Source organism: Bicyclus anynana, chromosome 2 (assembly GCF_947172395.1).
Source record: "Bicyclus anynana chromosome 2, ilBicAnyn1.1, whole genome shotgun sequence".
Taxonomy (NCBI): domain Eukaryota; kingdom Metazoa; phylum Arthropoda; class Insecta; order Lepidoptera; family Nymphalidae; genus Bicyclus; species Bicyclus anynana.
This window is the reverse complement of record NC_069084.1, coordinates 9621557-9649158: the sequence shown is the minus strand read 5'-3', so window position 1 is coordinate 9649158 and position 27602 is coordinate 9621557. Positions and strand designations below refer to the sequence as shown.

Sequence of the window (27602 nt, the reverse complement as noted above, 5' to 3'; positions counted from 1 at the left end):
AAGATTTAAAAGCTTTCGCTTGACTGTTGGATCAAGGCTCAGACACCGAAGGCAGTGATCGTTGAGACGGCGCGTATTATGATGAGGTAATTCCCTCAATTTCTGGTACCTACCTCAATTGCTTGAGCATTCAAATTCCGACAAAGACGTACTGCCAAGCGATTTAACGATCCGGTACGATGTCGTGTAGAAACCGGAAGGAGTATGGATTTTCATCCTCTTCCTAACAAGTTAGCCCTCTTCCATCTTGTAATCAAGGAAATTGTGTGAAATTGTAGCCAAGGGCTAACTTGTAACGAATAAAAAAAAATCCCGCAACAGGAGGACTAGTTTATTTTTATAAATTTTTATTTTTTGACAAAACACGTGTATTGTCCTTTTTCTACATTTCATCATATTATAAGGAGGAAAGAACTGATTGTTTGTTTGTTTGCATTGAATAGACTCTGAAACTACCAAACCGGTTCAAATAAATTATTTCACTGTTGGGAAAGCTACACTATTCCTGGGTGTTAAAGGCTATATTTTATCTCCGTGGTCCTACTGGGATGGAAAGGGGCTATGCGGTTGAAACCGCGGGCATCTGCTAGAATTTGATAATCATTGTTTAAAAAAAATTTAATGTAAATAAATGAGAGATATGATACCGAATGTCAACTTTGCTGCCTTTCATAACAAATAACTATTATCACACGTACTCACTTATCTTTATTTCTTCATCGATATGCTTATTGCTTATATTAATGTAGGTATACTTAACATAGAAACATGTGATGTCTGTACATTTGTTACTTAGTAGTAGGTACCTACGACTTTCATTATTTTGTAGCTGTTGTCTACGACAAACACCAGTGCTGTATGTTCCAGCATTTGCTTGGATCGTGCAGCAAAATACTGAGCTGGTACCTTTTCAAGGTTGTGCCAAACATGATGGTGTTGGATGCTTCTGCCTCTTGAGTCTAGGTCTTCCCTTGCTCCCGTGGTTGAGGCATCGGATGCTGCAATAGTGCATTGTGGTGTGTGGCACAATTTTAGAATAAACGTTTTTTCTTTCTGTAATCGCCGCGTTGCAACGACTTGCGGTACGGACGGCTTTAGTGTGCTCGTGCATGTGGCGTTCGAGCCGTCCACATCTCTTGTTGTGTAATTCTTTATGGGTTACTTGGAATAGGCGGGGAGAGTGACTTGAGTGGAAAAGCTAGTGTTTAATATCTGTCAAAGGCGCCTTTAACCCTACACACATCGTTCACAAGTGCGTGACTTCACTAAAGATCATTCATTCTCTGCCATTCTTGGGTCTTATTTTGGTTACAGTTTGATTTGTTAATTAAGTTGTCCTGGCAAATGTTGTGAATCATAACCTTTGTTCGACATTAGTTTTCTTATTTTTGTAATCACTTTTGAGTCTGCTAAAATTTCTTTCTTTTTTCTTTTGGAGGTGTTACACTCCCGTGCACCAGAGAGCAAGTTAAGACTTCCACCCCGATACTATTTTAGCATGATTATGATAGTAGGTAACTGTTAGGTAAATAATTTGACATTATAGCCCACCTACCCTCATTTTAGCATTCTGTTGGGTCTAACCTTCATATTCCCTCTCTGTTCTGATAATGACATTGATGTTTTTTATTTCTATTAATGTAAACAAAGTCTTTATTTCAGTGATTAGCTGCATACAGAAATGCTGGTATTCTGTAACTAAAATAAAAATACGAAAAAGCGTCTCGAGTTTGTTTTCACGAAAATTCAAAACAGATTAATTAATAAGTTACTTATGAATAAAAATGACGAATGAAAATTTAGTAGGTATGAGCCAGATTTCGAGTCCACTCTGAACACGAGGCGACTGGGTGCACAATGCGCATGGGCAAACCATGTGCAGTATACGAAAACATATCCCAAAATTCCAGAGAGAATTTCAATAATCACTACTTTCCAGCGTGCGCGTTGTAAGCGTGGTTATAAGTTGAGGTTGATTAGTTAAGTATAACTGCGCAGTTCGGTGAGTTGCAACGTCAGAGTGGACTAGAAGCTTGACGCATAGTATACCTTGTCATCATTTAATATTTCTATTCGAATGTAAATGTTGCGCAGCGTCAGATAAGTGATAGTGAATTTATCATAGGATAGGTATAATCCTCAACTCATTCGACACCGGCACCGGCAGTACAATTTAACGCACGATACAGAGTCGACGTGCGCGCGCGCACATCATGAAAACACTATGGATTTGCGTGGCTTTTATAGCCACATACGGGAATTTAGGTAAGGGGAACATAGTACCTAACTATTTGGGCACCATATGTTCTGTGAAGAGTGTTTGTTATGTATATTTTTAGTTGTATTGTAACACATTGTGGTTTGTGATTCAGTTGTTTATCGTGGATAGTGTTAAAGGTTATACGACGAATTGGATCACTGATTTAGCGGAATTGTTTTGTTATGTAGTTTAACAGACGCGTTTTATCATTATGGTAAGGTATTGTTTTAACATTTACGTAGGTGGGTGAGTAGTTGAGTTACCTATCTGATGTTTATAAGCCTTCCTCAACTGAATTTGTTTGAATGACAACACTCGATATCTTTGATGATTGTATAGCGATTTTGATGATTCATTCATAGAAAGAGGCACCTTGACGGGTGATCTTCGTATAGGTGTTTAATTAAACTTTGATCATAAATTTAAAAAAAAACGTTACTTAATTAACTTTAACAAGTTACCTGAGTCAGTTTAAATTTAAGTCCAATAATTGCGTTTTATTAATTTTATTTTACATATAAAGTAGTGTATTTTCAAATACTAGACAGAATTTGTAGAATTTTCCCCAATTTATAACCATCCTGCCTGCAACATCTTTCATCTTTCTGTAACTTTCAGTGGTTGTTTGCAGCTTACAGACAGACACCACCTATCGACTTTCTTATATTAGGTAATAGTTGACGGAACAAGTAAGTGAATCCTGATGTCACTTGTATTTAAGTGGAAAACCATTGCCTAAAACATAGCAACATTTTCCAGGGCATCCGGGAAACATCCTAGAAGGCAAATAATCTCTTAATTCTACAATACATGGTCTTGTGTTCTTTAACCTCAGGCATATCTTACACTAGTTGTACCTATACCGCGGTTTTACTCGCTTATAAAACGTAGGCAAGCCTAATGAGACTGCCTATCATATACAGAAAGATTTTTATAAAAAATGTTAGTTCCGCGCGTATAAACAAACAAAAAAACATACATAGTCATTAACAACCTAGATTTGGCTCATTGTTGAGCACGAGTCTCCTCTCAGAATGAGAGGGGTTAGGCTAATAGACTTCAAACACGTAGAGAATAAAGACGGCCTCCGTGGCGCAGTGGTATGCGCGGTGGATTCGATGCCCGGTTGGGCAGATTGAGATTTTCTTAATTGGTCCAGATCTGACTGGTGGAAGGCTTCGGCCATGGCTAGGTACCACCCAACCGGCAAAGATATACCGCTAAGCGATTTAGCGTTCCGGTACAATGCCGTGTAAAAACCGAAAGGGGTGTGAATTTTCATCCTCCTCCTAACAAGTTAGCCTGCATCTTAGATTACATCATCACTTACCATCAGGTGAGATCGTAGTCAAGGGCTAACTTGTAAAGAATAAAAAAAAATCTAGATCTCTGGACTGGCACTACAAAGAGCTGCTACTAACAACTAGTACAGTAAACGCATTATCAACTGAGATTGACTATCAAACAGTTCCCTATGTTTATCCACACGGCACAGTTGAAATCGCGATTAACATAACGATTGCAAAGTCTAATAAGAACACTTCTAATATTAACTACTAATAATATAAGATAGAGGAAAGATTTGATTGTTTGTTTGCATTGAATAAGCTATAACAATACTGGACCGATGTGAAAAATTCTTTCACTGTTGGGAAACTAGACTATCCCTGAGTGCTATTAGGGCGTATTTTATTCCCATATTATAATTACATTAAAAATACCATACATTTACGAGTCTATACAAGGTACAGTATAATTCTATGATAAATACCCAAATTATTCTTGAAATATCTACCTATTTTTTATAGAAAGTTGTTAACTAGTAGAATCTCGTGGTTTCACTAGGTACATAATATAGGTACATCAAATAAATATCTCAGAAAACTGTCAGTTAGACATCAACTTACGCTAATTATCATATCGCTACTTAGCGACAGCTTCCCCCCATATCATTATCATCCCATGCCCGCCTACCAACAATGGACCAGCGTGGTGGGTGTAAACTCCATACCTTATCTCCTATAAGGACAGGCTTATTCAAAGACAGAACAATAATACAATGTTAGCGTCATCCTAAGCCCTATAGATTACGGGGAAGAACCCGTCAATACGTTTTATTAAATGTGACGCAAATCTACATATATTAATTAATATTATAATACGGGTTTGTGTGTTTGTTTAAACGCGAAAGAAGTTTAACAAAAAATGCATTTAGTGTATCAAAACTGAATTGGCTACGGCATAATGCACGAATTATTATTATTAAACCATTTTCCCAGTGGTTGCTAAGCAATGGTACTTTGATAAACGGGTTTCGATGTCTCTCTTTGTATCTAAATATTTTAATATCAAGTTTCTGCTATGTTGACATCCCTACAAACACACAAAGCCGTTAGTGCTGTCAACTTACTACATACTTCATCAAAACCCAACAAGTGAACATAAGGAAACCGTCTTCCTAGAATAGAAATACCTACTTTAAAATACCTAGTAGGTATAATATAATATATAATATAATATATATAATAAAGAGCCGTGATGGCCCAGTGGATATGACCTCTGCCTCCGATTCCGGAGGGTTCGAATCCTGACCGGGACATGCATCTCCAACTTTTCAGTTGTGTGCATTTACAGAAATTAAATATCACGTGTCTCAAACGGTAAAGGGAAACATCGTGAGGAAACCTGCACACTAGAGAATTTCTTAATTATCTGCGTGTGTGAAGTCTGCCAATCCGCATTGGGCCAGCGTGGTGGACTATTGGCCTAACCCCTCTCATTCTGAGAGGAGACTCGAGCTCAGCAGTGAGCCGTATATGGGTTGATAACGACGAATATATATAATAGGTAGGTACCTAAAAGTTTGGGTTTTACCAAGTTTTACGAACCTTTCGAGTGGACATTATAATCGACCCAAATTCCGTCTTAGAATAGAAATCCTATTTCTGGACACTTTACAACGAAGTGCTAAATCGAAATCTATACTAATATTATAAAGCTAAAGAATTTGTTTGTTTGTTGCGCTAATGTCAGGAACTACTGGTCCGATTTGGATTTGAATTCTTTCAGTGTTAGATAGCCCGTTTATCGAGGAAGGCTATGGGCATCACGCTACCAATAGGAGCGGAGCACTAATGAAGAATGTTTCAAACTCGGGAGATTTTTTACTATTGAGTGCTTACACTGCGTGCTCTGCGTAAGCAGTTAAAGATTCGCAAAAATCATGTATGACAGAATTGTCCCCCTTTAAAAGTTCTAAAAAAAAATCCGTCACAGTTTCCGCGGGGTTTGTGAAAAACTGAAATCCAAGCGCGAAGTCGCGGGCGTCCACTAGTAGTATACAGAATCGTTTGTGTGCCCGATTTTATACTTGTATTTAACTGGTGCCCGCGACTTCGTCCGTGTGAGAAACAATGTGAAACTATATTATTTATTAGACTACTAAAAGTCTATAATAATATTAAGTAGGTAAAGCTTGTGAGGTTCTAGGGGTAATCTCTGTATTTACTAAACCGATGTCATAATCCATCCATCTGTGACTGTGATTGTTATAGGCTTTACTGCGTATATACTGTATCATATATTACCTACTGTGTTCCCATGGGAACAGGAACCACGCAGGTGAAAACGCAGGGCGTCTGCCAGTTTTATATTATAAACGTTGCTCTTGAATTACTGTACTGTCACGATTGTTATTTAATGAAAATAAGTTTTAAATATTCAAGCATACATACTATCTACATGTAGAACGAGATCCGGCATGAGAAATATATATTTCTAATGCCGGATCTTAGATCACTATATTAAGATGTTATTTTAGCGAAAATTATAAATATAAGTACCTAAGTCTTTGTAGTAAGTTACCTACCTACTTCATTTAGACTAATTGAAAGGAAAACGCGCCTTACAATAATGTCGGCAGATTTGTATTAAAATAAATGTAAGAATACCATATAATATACAATTCTCAAAGAGTTGCTTTATTAGTACCTACTGCCTCGTTTAATTAGTGGTTAGGTTAGGTTAGGTTAGGTTAGGTTAGGTTAGGTTAGGTCCTGGGTTTTCTATTCTTTTACGAAATATTCAGTAAAAATTCTACACTCGTAATTAGGAAATTGGTCATGTTAGTAGCCTCGGAGATCAGGATATGCCATCAGACCCGGTCATTATCATAAACATCCGATATTGGTCGCGAAGCTGGCAATAGGCGGGGCACATAGTTCGAAGAGCCGATGGACGTTTTGGTCCCAAGGTGCTGGAATTGCGACCCCGCACTACAAAGGGCAGTGTTGGTAGACCCTCCACCAAGTGGACTGACGACAACAAGCGAGTCGCAGGGATTCGCTGGATGCAGGTGGCTCAGTATCGTGATGTTTGGAAGTCCCTACAAAAGGCCTATGTCCTGCAGTGGACGTCCATCAGCTGATATGATGATGATGATGATGATTGGCATAGAACATTATCATCCTAATCCCGCCAACCCGTAGGTATTGGGGCAACGTGGTGGGTTTAAGCTCCTTATCCCCTTTCCTGTAAGAAGTGAGGCCTAGCCTTATAGTGGGCTGTTAAAATAGACTCATAATGAAAACTGAAGTACCTACTCGTGCCTATCATTGGGAATGCATCACCATCTATTAAAGTATGCGTAGTCTTTTATGGCCCTTTTGTAAATAGATATAAGTCCTTCTAGACAGTAAAGTCTGTCTATCAAGTTATAAACATGATAGACTAACGACACAGTTATACTCGTACCTAATGTAGTGCAAAGGAATAAATCATGATACTTACACTTACAATATAACATGGTAATTAAAATGTATAGTAGTGTAAACATGTAATTAATCTTGAAATAGTAGATACCCACAATAATATATTATTGTGTTAGTTGATCTTTACCTATATATACTAATGTAAGTGTTTTATGGGTTGCATCTATTGAAATTAATAAATGTTTTCTATTTAATCATTTATATTATGTCGTCCTTATAGACAATCTATAAAAGTATAACTGGCGTACCCCTTTGGCGTACCCCCACGGATTCACCTGTGTAATTCAGATCCTTTAGAACTACAGGAATAAAATATAGCCTATGCTATTTGTTTCTAATGTAACTTTACATTGGAGAAAGAATTTTGAAAAGCAAAATTTTCAAAAATTTGTTTTGAAGCATATTCCTTACAATACAAATTAGAAATTAAACTAAAAAGAAGTTAGTTAGTGAGTTATAAAGAGGTGATTAGTAGTTTTTTAGTTAAAGATACATTAATTTATATTATAATGGCACATCGTTCAAATATCATTTATATTAAATTTATAGATCTCTAATTATACATTTTATATTTTTACAGCTGTAGCTGATGATAGTGAAGAAGAAGGTTTATTATACTATGATGATTCGTATGAATACAATTTAGATTCCAACCAATATCAGGGTGGAGAAACTAATGAAGATACTGACAACAAACCTCTAAATGATTTCATTAATGTGTTTAGAACTACACTAGCGGACAAACAATATGATATTCAAGATTATCAGGTTGAAGACAACAGATTAAGTGAAGACATGTATGCTGCTGAAGATGGTCATCTAAATTCCAATAAAAATGTAGGAAAACAGACTGAAAAAGAAGTTACAACAGCTACAAAGCTTGATGACTCTAAATTACACATAGGAAATTCAGTAGAAACTGGAGATGACAATTTGAATTACGATGAAAAAATATTCAATGACACGAAGGCTATTTTAGATGATGAAAACGGGAATGATTTTGAGAAAACTACTTTCGTTGAACTAAACACAGAGAAAACCTCATCTCTCACCGAAATACTTGAAGAAACTCGTAGACTTTTGAATGAAACTCTTGATAAAATGGAGGAAGAAAACGAAAATGCAGACGATGATCCACTTAGTTATTCATTTTTCCCACTAGAGTCTTATGAAGACGTTTCGAATGAAAATCTGAATATAACTGAAGAGGACTCAGTAGACCAAGCTATTAAAGATTTTAAAAATGATTTACAAAAGTTGCAAGAAACATGGGATAAACTAAATGATTTCGATGCTAGCATTTTTGAATGGAATGATCAGGATAAAATATCAACCAATAATATAACATCATCAGAAGAAAGTGAGGAGTTCGAAAATGTATTATCTGACGAAGACAAAAAAGAAGAAATTAAGAGTGTTAATGAAGTAATTCCAGAAGACTCTCAACTAAAAACAGAAATAAACGCGTCTCACCCTATCTTGTATCTTGACGATGCTTTGCCGGCGAGCGAATCTGAAACCACACACTCAAAAGAAGATAAAACTACACCAACACTTACAACACAAGAAATCATCTTAGCTGACGTATTAAATAACATTCAACCGGTGAATAGAAACTTTTTACTTACCGAAAAAGAAAGCAACAGTACCGCTGAACTTACACAAACTACGCCAAACGTTGATAATTTATCTAGTGCAGAAGTTGAAACCCTCATGAGTGATTTCGATTCTAAAAATCAAATTGCAGAAATCACCCAAAGTGACATTGCAGCTGCTACTAACATATGGTTAACAGTAGACAGCCCTACTGTTATAACATCGCCTGGTTTTCCCAATCCATACCCAACTAACATTGTCACTGACTGGATGATCACTGGCAATGGAGTGGGAATTGAGTTAAATGTTACCGATTTGGCTATCAACGGCCACGTAGGAGATTATCTTCTTTTTAAGCCAGGTAAATATAAACTTATATTTTTTTTTATAATTACTGCTGTTACAACTAAAAATAATTGTACGATTTTTAGCATGTCTGCTAATGATAATGATGTAAAAACATGTTGATAAAACATGCTTGCTACCCAGAGTTACTTAATTTTAGCCTACGTTCAAGTAATAGAAATAAGATACAAAGTTTTATTGCAATCGCATCAACGGTATGGGAAAAAGACTATTTTATTAAACACTTGTTGATCATTTGACTGCAATACACTCGTAGCTAAAAATATTTTACTGAGAATTAAAAAAAGTTGTAGATGAGGCAAATATGTCGTTAGTTTGGATTCCATAAAATTATAGAAAAATGTATGACATACGTAAAAATACAAAAATAGGCACAACTTTTAAATACTTTGTTAAACATTTAAAATTATTTTCAGGTGGCTTAGATGTATCTGGCTCGAACGGTCTCATATTCTCTTACACCCTTCGGAATGAAAGACGATACAGGTTCCTCGATGTAGACAAGATGTTCGTACGTTTTGATGCAAGACGTGGACCTCAAATTCTTCGTGGTTTCAGCTTTAGCGTCCGGATGGTCTGTAAGTTACGACTTCTAATGATGTATGTAATCTAAGAATTGTCTAAAGCAACAGTAAATTTAAAGTATTTAGTATACCCTTGTTTAAGTTATAAAAATAAACATCTAATGTAAAGGAAAAAGTATGAAAATACTTGGGACCTGGCTCACGAGATTACCGCCATGGGGAATGGTTCAAATGAGAGTTCCAATAATCGCTTCAATAGTCTTATAGTGAAAAACTTCGACTAATACTACAGGAACTTTTCGTTTGACTGTTGGTTCAAGGGTCGGATTCAGAAGACAGTCCTTAAGATGGCACACATTGTAATGAGGTTCCCCACTCTGAAGTCCTGACCATCGGTTGCTCAAGCCCGTGATAGGAAGGGGATGGATTTTGTTTTAAAAAAATTTAATTGTCTTTTGTCTATTTTTAAGATGATGGATTGTTTGTTTGTTGGCATTTAATAGACTGCTAAACCGATTTGAAAAATTCTTTCTCTGTTTTGAAGCTATATATATTGGGGATAGTGAACCCCGGGTGCCACAGGCTTCATTTACTATCGCCGTATTACTACCATGCGGGTAATTCTACTACTACTGAAACCACAGAAAACACAAAAAACAGTGTAAATAATTATTAGCAAGAACAGGTAATAACAAAAACAGTAAATAAATAATAGAAGGAAAAGCTAATAACAAAAACCTTTTTATTCAGCCCCAAGACCAGGTATGCCAGAACCAGAACCAGAACCGACGCCAGTAATTCCCGACCCGCCCGAAACCATCACCATAAACCTCGGAGGTGTGTCTCTGGAAGGTTTCCTACAAATTGAGGAAGAGTTCCGTCAAATTGTTGCAAAGATGGCAGCGACCTACATTGCCAACAATGACATCGACCCTGGTATTAATACTACGTGAGTTTGATTTTCATTTATTTAATTCATTATTGTTTTCTTAGCCTTCATTCGCACGACAGAGAGAGAGAGAGAGAGAGAGAGAGAGAGAGAGAGAGAGAGATTATTGAAGTGATCGTGAAGTCGTTTAAAAAGCGTTCAAACATAGTATGAAGTTGAATGAAGGTCTATTTCCAACGCCCAAAATTAAAAAGGCAACATTGCTCGAAAATAAGAGTTCTATTTTAAAAACGCTGTCGTGTGAACCTTAGAATGCATTTGTTGTATTTAAATGCTTTTTTAACGTCATCTAAAAAAACTCTCGTGCGAATGAGGAAATCGTGCTAAAGGAATTCAATTTATAAAACTGATATGCATATTTGAAAGCCTCAATCAACGGGAAATGGGTAGGATGCATTAGTGTAAGTGTATATGTTTGTTCCTCCTTTGCACTGCTACTACTGTAGCGATTTGGCTGAAATTTGGGATGGAAATAGTTTTTACTCTAGATTAATTACTTTTTTATCCCAGGCTTCCCACGGGATTTGTGAAAAACCCACGAGGACGAAGTCGCGGGCGTCCGCTTGTTAGTCATAAAAAAAAGAACCAAATGAGTCTACAGTGACATTGGCAAAGATTTTAAAGAGATCCGAGCAAAATACGTTAAGATTTTTATACGAGTAATTTTTTATCAAGATTCTATGCAATGCTTTTTTTCTTATCATAAAATGCAGATACGTTAGTTTTTATCAGTTACTATATTATCATCATTTTATTTGATTGTTAAATATCCTTTGTCTTCTACAAGATAGACTTGTTTACGATTACAGCGATTTAATAACTATACATATATATAACTCCTATTCAAATTATGTACTTGTAAGACATATCTGCAATTTTATACAAAGAAATGATGCAAGCAAACAAATTACTTGGAAAAGCATTTGTGTGGCTTGGTTTTATATCCTCATTCCATGGTTTGGACTTGCCTTTACAAAAGTTAAAAATGTGTCAACAATATTAACGAGTCGACTACGTTAGATATTAAAGAAGTGGCAACTATCTTAGAGACAAAGATTCAAAAATTAAGGAATCAATCCACTCTGCTTTCTTCTGCACACAAGGCAGAAGGTGAAAATTATACATTACATTTAGCATCAGTCTGATAAGTTCTTGTCGACTCTTTGCGGCAGAATCTGCTTTCTGAACCGGTGGTAGAGTCACTAACTGATTTTAAATAGACCTTGTATGATAGTTTTGGCTGAGCGTAGATATTTAAGTCAGTTAGTTATACTCAAGTCAAGTGTAGGTATACAGTCAGTTATAGGAACGTCTTTAGATACTTTGTTTATACTCGTACATTATCATTATGTTCGAAGTTAAGTTTATCATTGTCTAACCTTTATGTACTAGACAACACATACCTACGAGTACATACATAATGCATTGAATTAATTATTTTGCAATGAACATGAAAAATCATTCAAACAGAAACGAAAATTTTAGCATATGATTGTTATGACATGAGTAATTTAAAATTCATATAAATAAAACAAATAAAAACAATGATCAACTTTTATTAATTGACTTCTATCATGATATATTTATAAATGACGTCAATTGCGTGAAAAAATAAACAAAAATGATAGAGCTTGAAAACGTTCATTACCATGTGAAAGGATTAAGTAACTTTTTACAATAAAGCCGCCTTACCGCCCGGTCAATATTTATAACTATAAAGTTTTGTGTAAAAACAAACAGGAAAAAGTTAATAAAATCTCAACTGGAGTTCAAAGTGAGTTCCGCGCTTGCGCAAGCTACAGACATGCGCAGTCCAAACGTCATATCTATTTTAGTAGCAAGCTTTCGTGCGGGACAAGCTTACAGTGCCACGCTTTCAAATCAAATACACCGTCACTCGTATAATATAAACGCCTTTTAAATACGCGCTAGTTAAATCTATTAAATTATAAATGGTTTTCCCAATAAAAATGTTGTTGACACGTGAAAATATCAATTATAGCACCTAAACGAGATAAATATAAGTGTTAAAATGCAGCAATGCGCCAAAAGATCGATGTCAGTATTCCCTGATGCCAAAATTTACAAAATTTAGTGTAAAATATATAAAATGGAGCCCCTCATAGATAGAAACAACTTCGCTGTGAGCGCCATGGTCACGGTGGCTATGCAGATACTGTTTTTCACGATTGCCTCGCTGTCGCAGAGTGATAAAGTTACAGATTTTACTGGTGGTGCCAATTTTATCATAATAGCGTTGTTAACATTTTTCCTCGGCCAAGGAGGAAGCACATTAAAAAGCTATGACAGCAGACAGCTTATGGTTACAGCGTTCGTGTGTATATGGGGTGTGAGGCTTTCCGGATATCTTATATACAGAATTTATCATATCGGAAGAGATAAACAATTCGAAGATCGTAAGAGCAATACACTGAGGTTCGCTGTTTTTTACACTTTTCAAGCGGTATGGGTCTATATTGTTAGTTTACCAGTCATAATCATTAATTCTCCTCATCACTCATATCCGAAAGCTCCTAAAACAATGACAACATTAGACTCAGCTGGTGCGGGTGTGTTCGTAATCGGTTTATTAATTGAGACCTATGCAGATCTACAAAAGTTCGCGTTTCGCCAAGAGCCAGCTAATCAAGGAAGGTGGTGCAATGATGGTCTGTGGGGACTATCCAGACATCCAAACTATTTTGGCGAAGTTGTACTTTGGTGGGGTATATTCATAATATCTTTAAATGTTATCGAAGGTATTGAATATATTGCCGTATTATCGCCATTATTCACGACAGCTATTATATTATTCTTATCTGGAATACCGTTACTCGAACGATCGGCGGACGAAAAATACAGAGATAACCCCGATTATTTATATTACAAAGCTTCCACGTCACCCTTTATACCAATACCGCCGGCTATTTATGTCGAGGTTCCAGGATTTCTCAAGTGTATGTTGTGCTGTGAATTTCCAATTTATGATTCCACAAGAGAAGAATTTCCTGCCCCTACAATTGTAACTGAGACCACTAGTATATCAATGGTGCAATCTCAAACATAGCTAACAAACGCCGCGCGCGATAGCGCTGCGGCAAAAGAATCGAGCAATCCAAAGAACCAAAGTAACCAAAATTTGTGATACATGGCCGAGGAAAAACCTCAAAAGAAATTGCCAAATTCGTTGCCACTGAAACAAAATAATACTTTAGATATGAATCGTTATAATATTTATATGGAGAATTTAAAACGTAGCAAAAAAGTTGCGCTAGGATTAATAGATGAAACGAAAGATATTATAGAAGGAATCACAGTCGAAACCCCTATAAAGGAAATTAGATTAAGATCACCTAACGATGAAGTAGAATTAAGTGCACCCAGTACAAGTAGACAAGAAAATAAAAGGCCTGCAGAATATGTAAAGTACGGGAAAATTACTTTTAATACTACTGCAATATTACATCACTATCCGCAAATGCAGAATAAAAATTGTGCAGATAATTGTAAAGCGAGACAATCGACCAGTTCAGTTAAATCAGATTTAAATGTTAGTGAACTCAAGAAAGCTGATAACAATAACGAAGTACAGTCTGAATTTAAAGACACTAAAATAATTGTTAATGAATCAAAACATAATGTTAATAATAATGGAAATTCAGTTAAAACAAATTGTGTTAAATCCAAACCATTAGAAGTATTAAGAAAACCTGTTAAATTTACTGAAGAAAAACTTGTATGAAATTTAGCCACGCACTTTTCATGTCAAATGAAAATGTGGAAATATTGGCGGACATTACCCCTTAGAGTGAAATTAAACATATCGAAATATAAAATTCTGTAAATAAAAAGAAAAAGACTGGAATTAAGTGGACTAAATTGTAAACTAAATGTTTTTTTTTTATTTCGAGCTGTAATTTGTTCTTATGATAAGATTTGAAGTAACTAATTTGTTGTAGATAGTGAAGAAAACGTTATTTAAAATAGTTATGTACAAATTAGGTAAAATAGTGGAATCCGTCTCAACTAGAATAATTTTCTTCCTATTAATTGTTACTCGTTAGATAACTTGTATAAAAGATGTAGGTAATAAAATGAAATAGAAGAGAAGCTTTCAATACTGGTAAGTAAGTTCGTACAAATATTTATTTTAATTTAGTTTAAAGTTCGTTTTTTTAGACTAAAATAACGAAAAATCTTTCAGGTCAAACTTTGCATACTTTATGGCAGAAGTTTTACTAAAACTGGCTATCGCATTTGCCCTATTACTATTAAACATAATAATTTAATCAGTAGTTTACTGAAAATCGATGTTTTATAGATATATCTGTGGTACAAACTACAAGTTGTTGTCAAACTCAAAATTATTCATCGAATAGCCGCCTATGGTAGCTTACCTTGGTAATTTTATAAATGCTAAAATTCTTTTCAGCCTACGCTCCCATACGTAAGTTACGTAGGTAACTATGGAATTAGGGTGTTGGTGACGAAACCTGCTATATACCACGGTCCAAAGCCACCGTGGTCCTAACTCCATTGTTGACTACTAACCTTACCAATGGTAGGAGCATCGGCTGACAAAATTTCAGCTTTTCTAAAACCTCTAAGGTCTTGTCAAAGACATATCTTTCTTTATTATTGTTATTAATTATGCGGTATTTTATCACCTGTTATCTTTTAAATACGCTTGTGCTTATTGCCTGATGCAGTTTGCATGCTGCAATGTTACTTAATGACCTTCGCTATAATAGGTGTAAAGTGTAACTTAAGTCTGACATTTAAAAGCCTGCTGTATGCTTTATAAATTACATAACACTAGCGTAGGGCACGCATTGTTCTAGGGATTTAATTGGTGATCATTTAAAGATTTAAAGATAAATACAAATACAATTGACATTGACAGGGGATCATAGACACTATATTAATAATAATCTGTGGACATAAATACAATATTTTCAATTCACAAATTTTAGGAAATCGCAGATACCTTATTAGCTTAATGACTAACTTCGTCGAACACCTTCTCTTTACTAATATTATAAATAGGAAAGATTATTTGATCGTTTGTCTGAATTGAACTTACTTTTCACTAAACAAAGTTTGACAAATGCTTCAAACAAAGCTATCAAATTGATTTGACAAAAAGTTTAATCGTTTAGAATTACTGTAAATATACCTACTTACATCATCGATATACTAAGTTACAAAGTTATATTTCATCTATCTATTGCTTAGGTACTTTTCTTTATAAGAATCGTAGTGCTATTTGCACGTGGCCCACAGTTTTGATAACAAACTAGAGTGTTTTTCGGTGAAGCACGTGTATCGTGTAGCGTAGTCTATTTTTCACAGACTATTAATAACTACGAGTACATTGTTAGTTCATCCAATTAGTGGAGTCGCTTTTCTTTGTACGAACTTTGTAACTTTGTTACATGTGAGAAAGTACATGTGAGGATTAGATGATATTATATTTAGCTTGGGATAACGTCCAACGTCTTTTAAAACTATGACCACTTCAGCTTCGCGACTTAACGAACTATGTCGGTATTTGGTTCGTATACGAATCTCCTTATATCTGATTCTATCACGTAGTCTTTCTTCGTTACATTGTACGCTGAGTGACTCTCTATAATTATGAGGTCCAAGTAGCAAGAATCGAATGTTGTCCAACTGAGTTGGATTGAGCGGTTTTTCTTTTTTTCGCAATCGAATCTTTCTAGCTGAACCGTGTGCCTTAGCTGTTATGATATTTATAGTCTTTAAAATTAAAATTATATAAAGGTAAGATTAATAGTTTCTTTAATTCTATAATTTTTAAACATTAATTTCATCGAAGTTTTGATTTGATTGATTGCAAACCAAAAATACAAGCTAAGTTTAACAAAGAACAAGTTAGTTTATATAAACGTTGTATGTATAACCGACTTAAAAAAAGGAGGAAGTTATGAATTCGACCAATATGTTTTTTTATTTTTGTTGAAAATTCTTTTTTTATTTGAAAGAGTATACTTCCAGATTGATGCCATTTAATTTTCATGAACATCAGTTTAAAAATAACTGTAGGTTCTTCGAAGTAGGTTCCATATTTATGTTACAAATATCATTACCTAATACAATCTTTACATAAACATAACATTTCTATAAACCTTTTTCAAAACAGTGCTTAGTTCAAACGGATTGTTCTAGCTTGGCTGCCTTTCTCATACATAGTGCGACTACTACTGTTCTAATAAAAGAACAGAATGCATGTATACAAGCTCTTAACGATATTATACAACCCCATTCTCTCGCAGTCAAGCAGCTTTTTAAGAGCAATTCAGAAATGAATATTCATTTGTATGTCAACTCTAAGGCACGGTTTAGATGCTTAAAACTGTACCACATTATATTTACTGTCTAGAAAATATACTGTTACGTAAAGAATTCTTTGAAAACGTGTTCAGATTAAAAAAAAAGTTCCAGTTAAATTTGAATTTAAGCATTTTCGTATTTCTCTTTGTTTTCTTTGTATGCAAATGCAACATTGTAACTTTATTTGTACTTTTTGTTTCTAATTTACGCAGCAGTTTCTTTTTCAACTGAATACAATTCCTCATAAGTTCCATTTACTATTTTCAATTTTATTCTATTTATATCTACTTCAACTAAATAGGTAATTAAATTGGCACACGTACCTAGTTGGGAAGCATCGAGAATGCTTTTAATTGCATCTATTTTTATCCGGGGTAATTGCCCTAATCTAAGAGCGGTGATGTTAGCAAGTAAAATAGAAAGCATTTTTTTTCTGACAGCTAGAACGATAATGATAATAATAAAAAAGAAAAAGCTAAGGTTCACATAAAAATAGGATGCGATAAGAAATTGGTTGATCCAAAATAGTATAAATATAATTGAATATTAAGATTACATTTGAAACCAACAATGAGACATTGTTATAGTCAACAAAAACCGATCTTTTATTACTTTGTATATTTAACCAGACACTAAAGAAACACCATAATATAATAGAAAAACTCGCTACGAACGATGTTTGCCAAAATGTATGAAAATTATTGTTAAAGATCTATTTAACACAGATTTTAACGTTATTCAAGCATTATATTCGTTTTTCTGAAATCCCTATATTAGAGCGAAGAAAACGAAAGCAGTACTTTAATAGTTTTTATAATAAACGACTAAAAAAAGTTTATCCCCACTTTACATGTAGGGGAGGTACTCTAAAAAAATAATTTTACTTTACGACCTTGTTCACATTTTTAATGTACGTACTCATACTAATTTACAGCTTTCTAGTAGTAATAGTCTCTGTGTTAAACCGCGTACGAACAGACAGACGGACATGGTGAAACTATAAGGGTTTCTTGTGGACTACAGAACCTTAAAAAGCAAAGATGACGTACAAAATTCAAATCGACAACCTCAAAATATTAATATACTTCCATACCCAGTAAACACGCAGTATATTCATATACACATTCGATTGATGTTAGAAAATAAACAATTATTAAATTAAGCTAGGTAGTAAGTCTACACTGTTCCTTGCCAAAAGCAAAAGATTGGAAGTAAGCCAAGATTAGTATCAACTTTTGCCGGAAACAGTCCAGATAGACTGAATGTTTAATGACTTTGATATACAGAAAATTTCACTTCAGTACATCCGCATTGGACTTATATTGTGAATAATGTAGGTAGTTTGTGTTTTACGTTACATTTATAAATTCTGAATATTCTTTTAAACAAATCTCTCTCTTTTTCTCTATTTACGTCAAATATGTAAAAAGTACATTATTTATTTATTTATTTATTTATTTATTTATTATTCAACAAACAACACATTGAAGTTAAGCCTAACCATAGTGCAACACAAACCACAGTTAGTTTTACTGTGCACTGGTTATTATTGCATAATACAATATTTAGGAACAAACAGAACATTATTAACAAACAGAAGAGGATAAATACCAAGAATCATTATAGGGTAGTTAAATAAAAGTGTGAGTGAACCGGTGCTGCGACGCTACACAGGCTGCCCCAAAAAATAATTATTTAGTTTCCGCTTATGTACGTTCGTGAGTATATTGGTATCTTTTAGAAGATTCTTTACCGCATCCGGAAAATCTTGAAATAAGACAGATTGTAAAACAACTGATGCAGTAACCGATTAAAGAAGAAACATGAACATATATCATATTACAATCATTTGTTTCAATGGCATAACGTGCCTTGGAGGAGCCTCGTATCAAATTTAGTTAGGGAGCCCAATGAAGGGTAAAGATTTCTCACAAAAGAAACAAAATGCTTGCTGAAAATATGTATAACAGTGACTTAATCCATGTAGGATGTTGCCAACTTTTGGACGCATGCTTAACCCGGGAAAAAGAGATTGATTTTATTGAATTCTGTAATTTTTGTGTTGAAATTCCATAGACAGTTTTTGTATATATGTGTTTTTTTCCCAGAATTAAGTGGGATTACATTTTACAATTTTTTGCTTTTACACGTACGAGGCCCCATATCATTCATACTATACTATTACATTTTCTTCTCAACAGAACCTGTCTTCCAAAGCGGTGGTGTTTCTACAATGTGCAAATTGACATTTTTAAAACGCAATCTTTTATAAACTGAGCCACTTGGAATAATCGTTTTTTGAATCGTTTCGTTATGCCTATTAATTTCAGAGTTTAAAAAATACCTCAACATATTTTTTATTTTATTTCAGATTAGAAACAACACAAATAACAAGCAGAGCACTATGCTTCCATAACTGGCCGAAGTTCGAGCAATGCGCTGAAGTGAGATTCGGAGTGGCACTCGTCTACGAGGATAATCAAGATAGTGAAAGTGAAGAAAGGGAGCCCAGGCTCAACGCAGCGGATCTGACGAACATGTGGGAGATGTATTCGCAACGCAATCCATATGCTGAGATTTTGAGATCTTTGGGAATTACGGTAAGACTCAAGTCATCAACATTAACATCTCACACGCGGCTAACTTTTTAACACGAGTCTCCTCTCAGGTTAGGCTAATAGTATACCACGCAGGCCCAATGATTTTGGCTAACTTCGCAGGTAGAGAATAAAAAAAATTTTCAGGTTTCCTCACGATGTTTTTCCTCCACCGTTTGATACAAATGATATTTCATTTCTTAAATTGCACTGAAAATGAAGGACTTCTTAAGATTAATGATGATGGTGATGATGATAATGATAATGATGATGATGATTATGATGACGATGATGATGATGATGATGATGATGAAAAGTTGGAGTTCTGAGGAGTTAAAATCGTTTATTAATAATACAAATTCCAAAAACGTAATATATTGTGCAATATATTCTCGTAACATGTTTTGTACAATGTCTCTCCATTCTAAATAGCTACCACATAATGGTTAAGCTAAGAATTAGAATCACAATACTCCGGCGAAGTAGGTGAAGAATTTTCTTACGCTGCGACGGAAAATGGCGAGCGAGGTAGCTTTTTAGTTTAGGTTTTGTGGCTTTGTTCTTTTGTTTTTACATACGCTCAGAGTAGCATGTTCTGAAATCTACATTGTCTTTATACGTCCTACGTCGTACAGACTAAAATGTAAAATAGAAGACATTTGAACAAAGTATTAATGTATTAGTGTATGTTTATGAGTATAATATTGTGGATTAAATAAGAGAATCGATTTAAAAAATGGTGGCCAACAATTGATAGAATGTACATGGCCTATTTCCTATTTTGGTATTTATTATCAACCTATCAAAGGAAAAATAGTTGCAAAATGTCATTTACATAGTATGATACAAAATACAAATGTCATTCGGTGTTTATTGGTGGATATATAGAATGTAGATGACATATTGTCAATTGATTTGTTCTTTTTAATAGGTTGATAATGAAAAACAAAATAGTGAATAGGCCAGCTGGTGTCAATAATAATAATATTGAAACGGTCATTATAAGATGTTGGTAGGTTAGCTAATTACGCAATAAGTTGAGACAGAAAGAATAATGTTGATTTGTTGTTAATGACCTAACAATCTCGCAAACATTACCACTTTATAGTATTAGTACAGATCAGTTGCCTTATTTATTTTTGTTTAATTTAGTTTTATCTTCTTATTCCAGGAATATCAAGTGCCAAACGATAGAGGCATACTGACAGTGTGGCTCGTGATAGCTGGCGGCGTCGTTATCTCTATGGCTATGCTTGCTTTCGCTCTGTGGCGCTTCAACTGCTTCGATAATTATACAAGGTAATCGTATTTAACAGTTGCATCATCTTCATTATCATTATCAACCCACATTCGGCTCACTGCTGAGCAGTCTCCTTTTAGAATGAGAGGGGTTAGGCCAATAGTCCACCACGCTGGCCCAATGCGGATTGGCAGATTTCACGTGTGTATTGTGAATTCTCTACGTGTGTAGAGAAGTAAGAAAATTATCAGGTGTGCAGATTTTTCCACGACGTTTGTCCTTTACCGTTTGAGACACGTAATATTTAATTTCTTAAAATGTACGCAACTGAAGAGTTGGAGGTCCATGCACGTCTTATCCACTGGGCTATCTAGGTCTTTGCAACAGTAACTGTATGCCTTTGGAAAATTTGGGAACAGCTTGCTTTGCAAAGGGTTACGTGATGTAAGTCTATGAGCGATAGCTATAAATCCTTTGAAGCAATACATTTAGAAGATCTAGATGACAAGAGGCTCCTTCGATAGACTAGGCAAAAGCCAACTTACACCTTTGACTACAATAGTGGTGGTCAGTTATTTTGCCGAAACAGAAAGGCAGATTTTTTTTTTTTACCATCTTACAACATAACTGTTACCATAGACAAAAATAAGAATAGTAATGAGTTTTTACCATTTAATCCTGAATTACAATAGACAAAAACTAGAATAGTTATAAGTTTTTGCATTTATGTAATTCTAATTTACCGATTTCTAATACTTTATAATATATCTTCCAGGATGCCAGCTTTTAGCGACACTGACAGCGTAAAGGAGAAGCGCAACCTGGATCTGTACCCCACTCCTCACCAGACCCTGCCGCCACTGTACTCAGAGACGGACTACAAGTGGGCTGATGCTAAATATGACGACAGCACTAAAGGTACAAACATTTTAATCCATACTAATATTATAAATGTGACATTGTGTCTGTCTGTTTATTTGTCCATCTTCCACGGCAAAACGTAGCGACGAATCGACGTGATTTTTTTAATCACGTCGATAAGGATGAAGTGACATAGGCTACTTTTTGTCACTTTCTAACCCCTTCCCTAAAATGGGGGGTGGAAGTTTGTATGGAGCATTTGTAGAGCAGGGGTAGGGAAGAAGCGCACATAAGTCAAAGCGAAGCTTGACTAATGTGCGCTCATGAAAAATTTGTCCTGGATCAAATTCAAGACATATCTATTCTTAATACTATAAACTTTGTTTGGTTGTAAAGGAGTAATCTGTGGATATACTGAACCGATTTTAAAAATTCTTTTACCAATAGAAAACTTCGTTCTTTGAGAGTGTCATTAGCTATGTTTTATCCCTATGACCCTCAGGGAACGAGAACTACGCAGGTGAAACCGCGCGGCGTCTGCTAGTTCAAAATAAAGGCTAGGTCAAGAGTACCTACTAAGCCGAAGAAATTGTATAAAATGAATGAGAATGCAAAAATCAAGGGACATATGCAATGATCATAAATACAATAAATTGGAATACCATACGAGTATAATATGGATAAGACCCTTATGTATGAGACCCTTATCCATATCACGGACATTCCAATCCACATTCATCTTTCGAAAATGATCTCTAAGATTGCACACCTCTTGATAACGAAAGTTTCAAGAAAATCATGTCGTACTTGCGTGACAGGTGAACCCATGATGGACGAAGTTCGAGTATGTTATCAATGTGATAAACTATCTGTCAACGTTCACTCCTACGTCAATGCGAGATGTAAATGGTCTTGAATTAACGTAAAAAAAGTTATTTTCGTAACATTGTTAAGGCTAGAATAACATAAGCATACACAAGACTTAAAGGCTTACACACACTAGCCTTATCTCAACTAATGACGCGTTCGTGGATTGGATCTGTGGTAGGTGTGTTGTTAAAATTCCTCGCCGCAAGCAGTTTGTCAACCAACACCTACGTATAGCTTTTTTATGTTGAGACACCCTCTTGGATACCTACGCGCACTGGGAAAGCAAACAGATTATGTCAGTCTTTTACCAACTAAAACCACATGGTTTTCCAACTTGCGATCTAGAGACCGTGCCATGGGAACGGTTTTGCACACAACACCCCTTATGTCAATCGATCTCAACTAATAGACTGAGGAGGACAACATTTTTTATGCTCTAGAGTTCAATATATTTTTTTTTTTTTTTTTAGTGGGGAGGAAAAAAATCCCTACGGACTTCTGTCGTCAGGCAGGGCATGTCCGACTCGCACGGACTAAAAATAACCCCCCACAACTCCTGGGTCAGCACGGAACCGCGTAGCATTACTTCGTGCTGACCGATCAGTTATCATTCCTCGCATCCCTTTTTCTCTTGTCTTTCTCTCGTTTCCCTCCGAACCATTATTGTTCGGAGCGTGTTAGCGCATTTGTGCCATTCGTTTTCGCTCTCCAACATGCGAGCAACAAGAGTTTGCGCATTAAACTCCCCTGTTTCCTGTGCTTCTGCTGTCACGTCTGCACATCCCGGACATTCAAAGAGAGCATGCCTCGGATTGTCCTCTTCTCCGCAGAGTTCAATATATCTGTACATGCTCTAGAGTTCAATAATCTAGCCTGGCCAAACAAAGCACCAATTTTCTGCAATTATAATATGTTGAGCTGTATTAAAAAGTATTTGTAATAAACCTTTATTGTATCATGGTAATTTTTTATTTTTATAAATTCTAGTGGACGTTGGAGGTTACACTAATAAGAGCTATATGCGAGAAGATCCATACGATCTGGATTCAGATGAGGACATTGTTCCAGTTAGCGCCAGGTTTGTGCACAAACACATTCATAAAATATATTTGTTTTATTAACATAGGTACATAAATATTTAATTCTTTCTAACATTTTTTATAATTAACAACAACTCACTTCTACTCAATCTTTTTGTTATCAATCTGTTACTTTAATGCTTTCTCATTCACGTCTTCGCTTTTTCCTTCTTGTATTTTGCTCCCTGATCATTCCACATTGCATTTTTCTGTGCTTATTACTCGCGTGATATCTATAATTTGTTTTACATATTCATCAACATTTACCTACCTACTACATTAACTGAGTCGACAATACTAGTGCTCAGTTTGCTTAACCAGCTCAACTCATTCTTCATTTCCAGGTACACAACAGACGTGTAGCCGAATTTGATACTCTTGTAAAAATCGGTATGCATCTTTTTTAAACTGCTAATAACCACTTGATCTGTCGATCTACTATCTATCATTATCTCATTCATTACTACTATAATACGTTTTTGATAAAATTACTAATCTATTTTCGTATTAATCATATTTGATTAATTAACTGTCAGCTTCGGTTTTAATTTAGTCATCAATGTCTGAATCTAATTTATATTGGATATTATATGTTCACTTTATTTTTACCACAACCTAATGTATTGTCAAGAGTTTAGACTTTTAAGTTATAGTTTCTCTCTTATATTAATAATATTGAAACATATCTTTATGGAATGCTCCAAGACAGACCTTGAGACAAAATGGTTTTATTTTTACATTTTGTTTAATGTTTCAGAAATACCAGCTTCAGTCCACGGGACATTTACAGCGTCTAATATTATACTATCTACTTAGAGAAGATGTATAATTTGTATTGAGGCTTTTTGATTAAGATATTATTGTGATTTTAATAATTTAGTATAACAGTCTGTTTGCACTTTAGGTGTTTCTTTAATTTTGTTGTTTTCGTAACTTTGCATAATCAATTTCATTTTTTCATACACAATGTTAAAGGCATATTTTTATTTATAGTCAAATAAACTTAGATTTTATAAAGTCTTATAAAATTATTTTCAATTTACACAAAACATTTTTATCAAATTTAGTGTTAACTTTTCTTATAATTTAGATTACGCCTTATTATCATAATATAAATACGGAAATTTATATAAGTTACATAATATACCTTATATTTAAGTAATATATAAGATTGTGTAGATAAAATTGTACAGAAAATATAAACCAACAAACTAGTGTAATGTACGTATAGTAAACAAATACCTACCAACAATTATTATGCAAGCCACTGAAATTACTAGCGGCTTTCAAAATGGTGTCCCTTTGCACAATTTTTCAAATATCCGCTAAATTCTTATTAACTAATTTTTGGAAGGCTATAATGATACTAAATTCTTTTTAATCTTACATGAATTTAATTTTAATATTAATCAATGCTCGTAGGTACCTAGCGTTAATATTTTTAGATAATAATACACAGTACCTACATAAAAAGTAATACCATTAATTTTGTATTACCTATGGTTATTAAAATACACTTTTTACACGTATTTTCTTTACTTTTTTATTTTACAATGTCAATAAGAAAAATTACTTGTAAAATAAAAACATAACTATAATGATAAATACAAATAATAAATATCAAAAAAATATGATTATTTGTTACCTGTAATAATTTACACTACTATTAACGTGTTAAAAATGGTTTAATATAAATATTGTCAGAATCAATATTTACAACACATTTATCTGGATCAAGTAATGAAATTTTATATAAATCAAAATTATTTATATTTTTGTGTTTATTGTTATGATCCAAAGAATAACTTATTTAACTTCAATCATAATTATTATTACTAAGAAAGCTAACAAAATCATCAAAAATGTTTTCATCAGAATTTAACATGAGGTTGTGAGAACTCTGAACTTAATTCTACTTATTGTATGATCTAATGAAGTTATATTATTCTACAACTTATGAAATGTATGTAAAAGATCAATTTTATTTGAATTTTGTTGTTACTTTATATTAGGATAAGTCAGAATTTATTAATTTAAATATATTGTACATGATGTTGTTTTGCTTATAAAAAGTCTATGCCCCAAATGTTTTTAAAAAATCGTCACGCATGTATTTCAAAATAGAAAATAATGCGATGCGGTGTTAAAACTATCATAAAAGAAGTATTTATTTTATAATTGTTAGTCATTAAACGTGTAATAAATGTATTAAAATCTGTTAAGCAAACTACCTATCCTACCTATTGAAAATCTGATAAATTTTTAATGTGCAAAAGAATAGTAAGTCGCATTTTATAGTTATAGATTTATAGATACTAATTATATTGAATAATTAATAGTTCCAAGATAATGCTTTACCTATTTCAAATTATACGATGATTATAAAATAGCTATCACACAAATGACATTGTTATGTGAGTTAACGGAGTATCCAACTGTTCACAAATATATCAATAATTACATGTATTTTTTTTCACATTATTGTTTTTTTATTTACCATATCATAATTTTAATAATGTGTCTATAAAACAACAATATTTGATTACAACTTTATTTTAATTTTCTTGATTTTATTTAACTTTTTTCTTTTTTAAACACAATCATATTTTAGATATTAAATATAATCATTATTGCGGTTCTAAAATTTTACTTCAGGCATGGCTCTAAAAAACGAAGATATTGCTCATATTTTCTGAACTTAAAGTTAGGTATTTGACTATTAAATATCTTTCTTTAGAAACTGCAGGTTGCTTAGGTATGTATCGTATACCAAGATCCATAATTATCCTACGGACCTGAGATTCTACTATGAGAAAAAATCCAATCAAATGGAAGTTTAAAAATGGCTGAATTTTATAGTCAGTGTTGTTTAATGGTATGTACATTTAACATCAGGTATGTTATCTACTTCAAATAGTACAGCATTCCGATAATCTGCTTCAATTTAAAAATAAATCAGGCATATTTACTGCTACCGTCATATCATCATAAACTACAGATTTTTTTGTTATAGATAAACATACATTCAAAATATTATATTCATATTTTTAGAGAATATACCTATCTACTATCCAAATTTCTCTATTAATGAAATCTTTCAGCATAATTTAATAAATTTAGTTGCAAGATATTTATAAGTAGAAAACACTAATTTATTTATTATTTCTTTAATATGTCTTTATTCATATTTCCTCCAATTGTTATTCCTCTTCTAAGTACCTACCTGTTAAATGAAAAAAATGCAAGGAAATTTAGGTACTATAGCTATTGTAACTTTTAGAATAATACAACTAGAAACTGCCATTAAAACATAGTTTACATATTTTGTTGATTGTGAATAAAAATAATAAAATAAAGCTTAAAAACCATTTATATGAAATAATCGTGATAATGAAGAATTGTATTTGAATTAAGAAACAATAAACAATGTAGAATTGTACCTATTTTAATCAATCAAAATTGTTTAATTTCTCATTGATGTTTTTGTTACAAAGAGGAATATTTTGTTCGGACAAAGGATTATATAAAACTGAAGATTTATGATTAAATCGAGAATTATTTAAAAAAGAAGAATCGTGGTTACATCAACATACTCGTAAGTATTACTGGCTAATTGACTAAGAACAAAACACAAGCAAGAAAAAGTATTAAAACTAATTAACATTTTTCTGACAACATTATCATAAAAATATAAATAGCTATTAATTTGTAGAGAATAACAAATATTTTGAATAAACAATGTGTGGGTGTTGATGATGTGTCTGATAGACTTTGGGTATGGATTCAAATGCTAGCCACCCACCATCCGATAAGCCCACATGTTAAAACTGATCGTGTGTTGGTCGCGATCTGCATGATGTCATGCAGACCAGCACACGATCAGTTTTATCGGATGTCAAGCCGTTAGCGCTGCAGCCATGTGGGCTTACCGAATGGTAAGTGGCTAGAATAAAAAGTGTGTGTCAGCTCCGACGCACGAATGGAGTTTACTCTTTCAGATCGACTGTCTAAATAGATGTATGTTGCCCCGCAGCATACACTATGTACGTCTCAATACCTACGCCTGAAAAGTGAAAGGTGCGCAACCGAGGAGCAGCAGGGCGCACCCTAGCGCGCCCGCACGCATGTGCACGCTGT

General features: G+C 34.0%; 2 protein-coding genes across 3 annotated transcripts; both read left to right on the top strand.

Annotated features, from left to right (window-relative positions):
• Positions 1 to 1992: 1992 nt before the first annotated feature.
• Positions 1993 to 25943, top strand: LOC112054780 (uncharacterized). Of its 2 annotated transcripts, XM_052886660.1 has the most exons (10): positions 1993 to 2265; positions 7610 to 8986; positions 9408 to 9569; positions 10266 to 10464; positions 19190 to 19418; positions 20587 to 20714; positions 21431 to 21573; positions 23374 to 23464; positions 23810 to 23855; positions 24223 to 25943. In XM_052886660.1, the coding sequence occupies exons 1-9, from the start codon at positions 2214 to 2216 to the stop codon at positions 23826 to 23828; spliced, it is 2400 nt and encodes a 799-aa protein (XP_052742620.1). In that variant the 5' UTR covers positions 1993 to 2213; the 3' UTR covers positions 23829 to 23855; positions 24223 to 25943. The 2 variants fall into 2 exon arrangements, with proteins under 2 accessions (XP_052742620.1, XP_052742614.1); XM_052886654.1 differs by lacking the exon at positions 23810 to 23855 and having other exon boundaries at positions 1994 to 2265.
• Positions 12256 to 14025, top strand: LOC112054781 (uncharacterized). Its single transcript, XM_024094678.2, has one exon. The coding sequence runs from the start codon at positions 12575 to 12577 to the stop codon at positions 13529 to 13531; it is 957 nt and encodes a 318-aa protein (XP_023950446.1). The 5' UTR covers positions 12256 to 12574; the 3' UTR covers positions 13532 to 14025.
• Positions 25944 to 27602: the final 1659 nt, after the last annotated feature.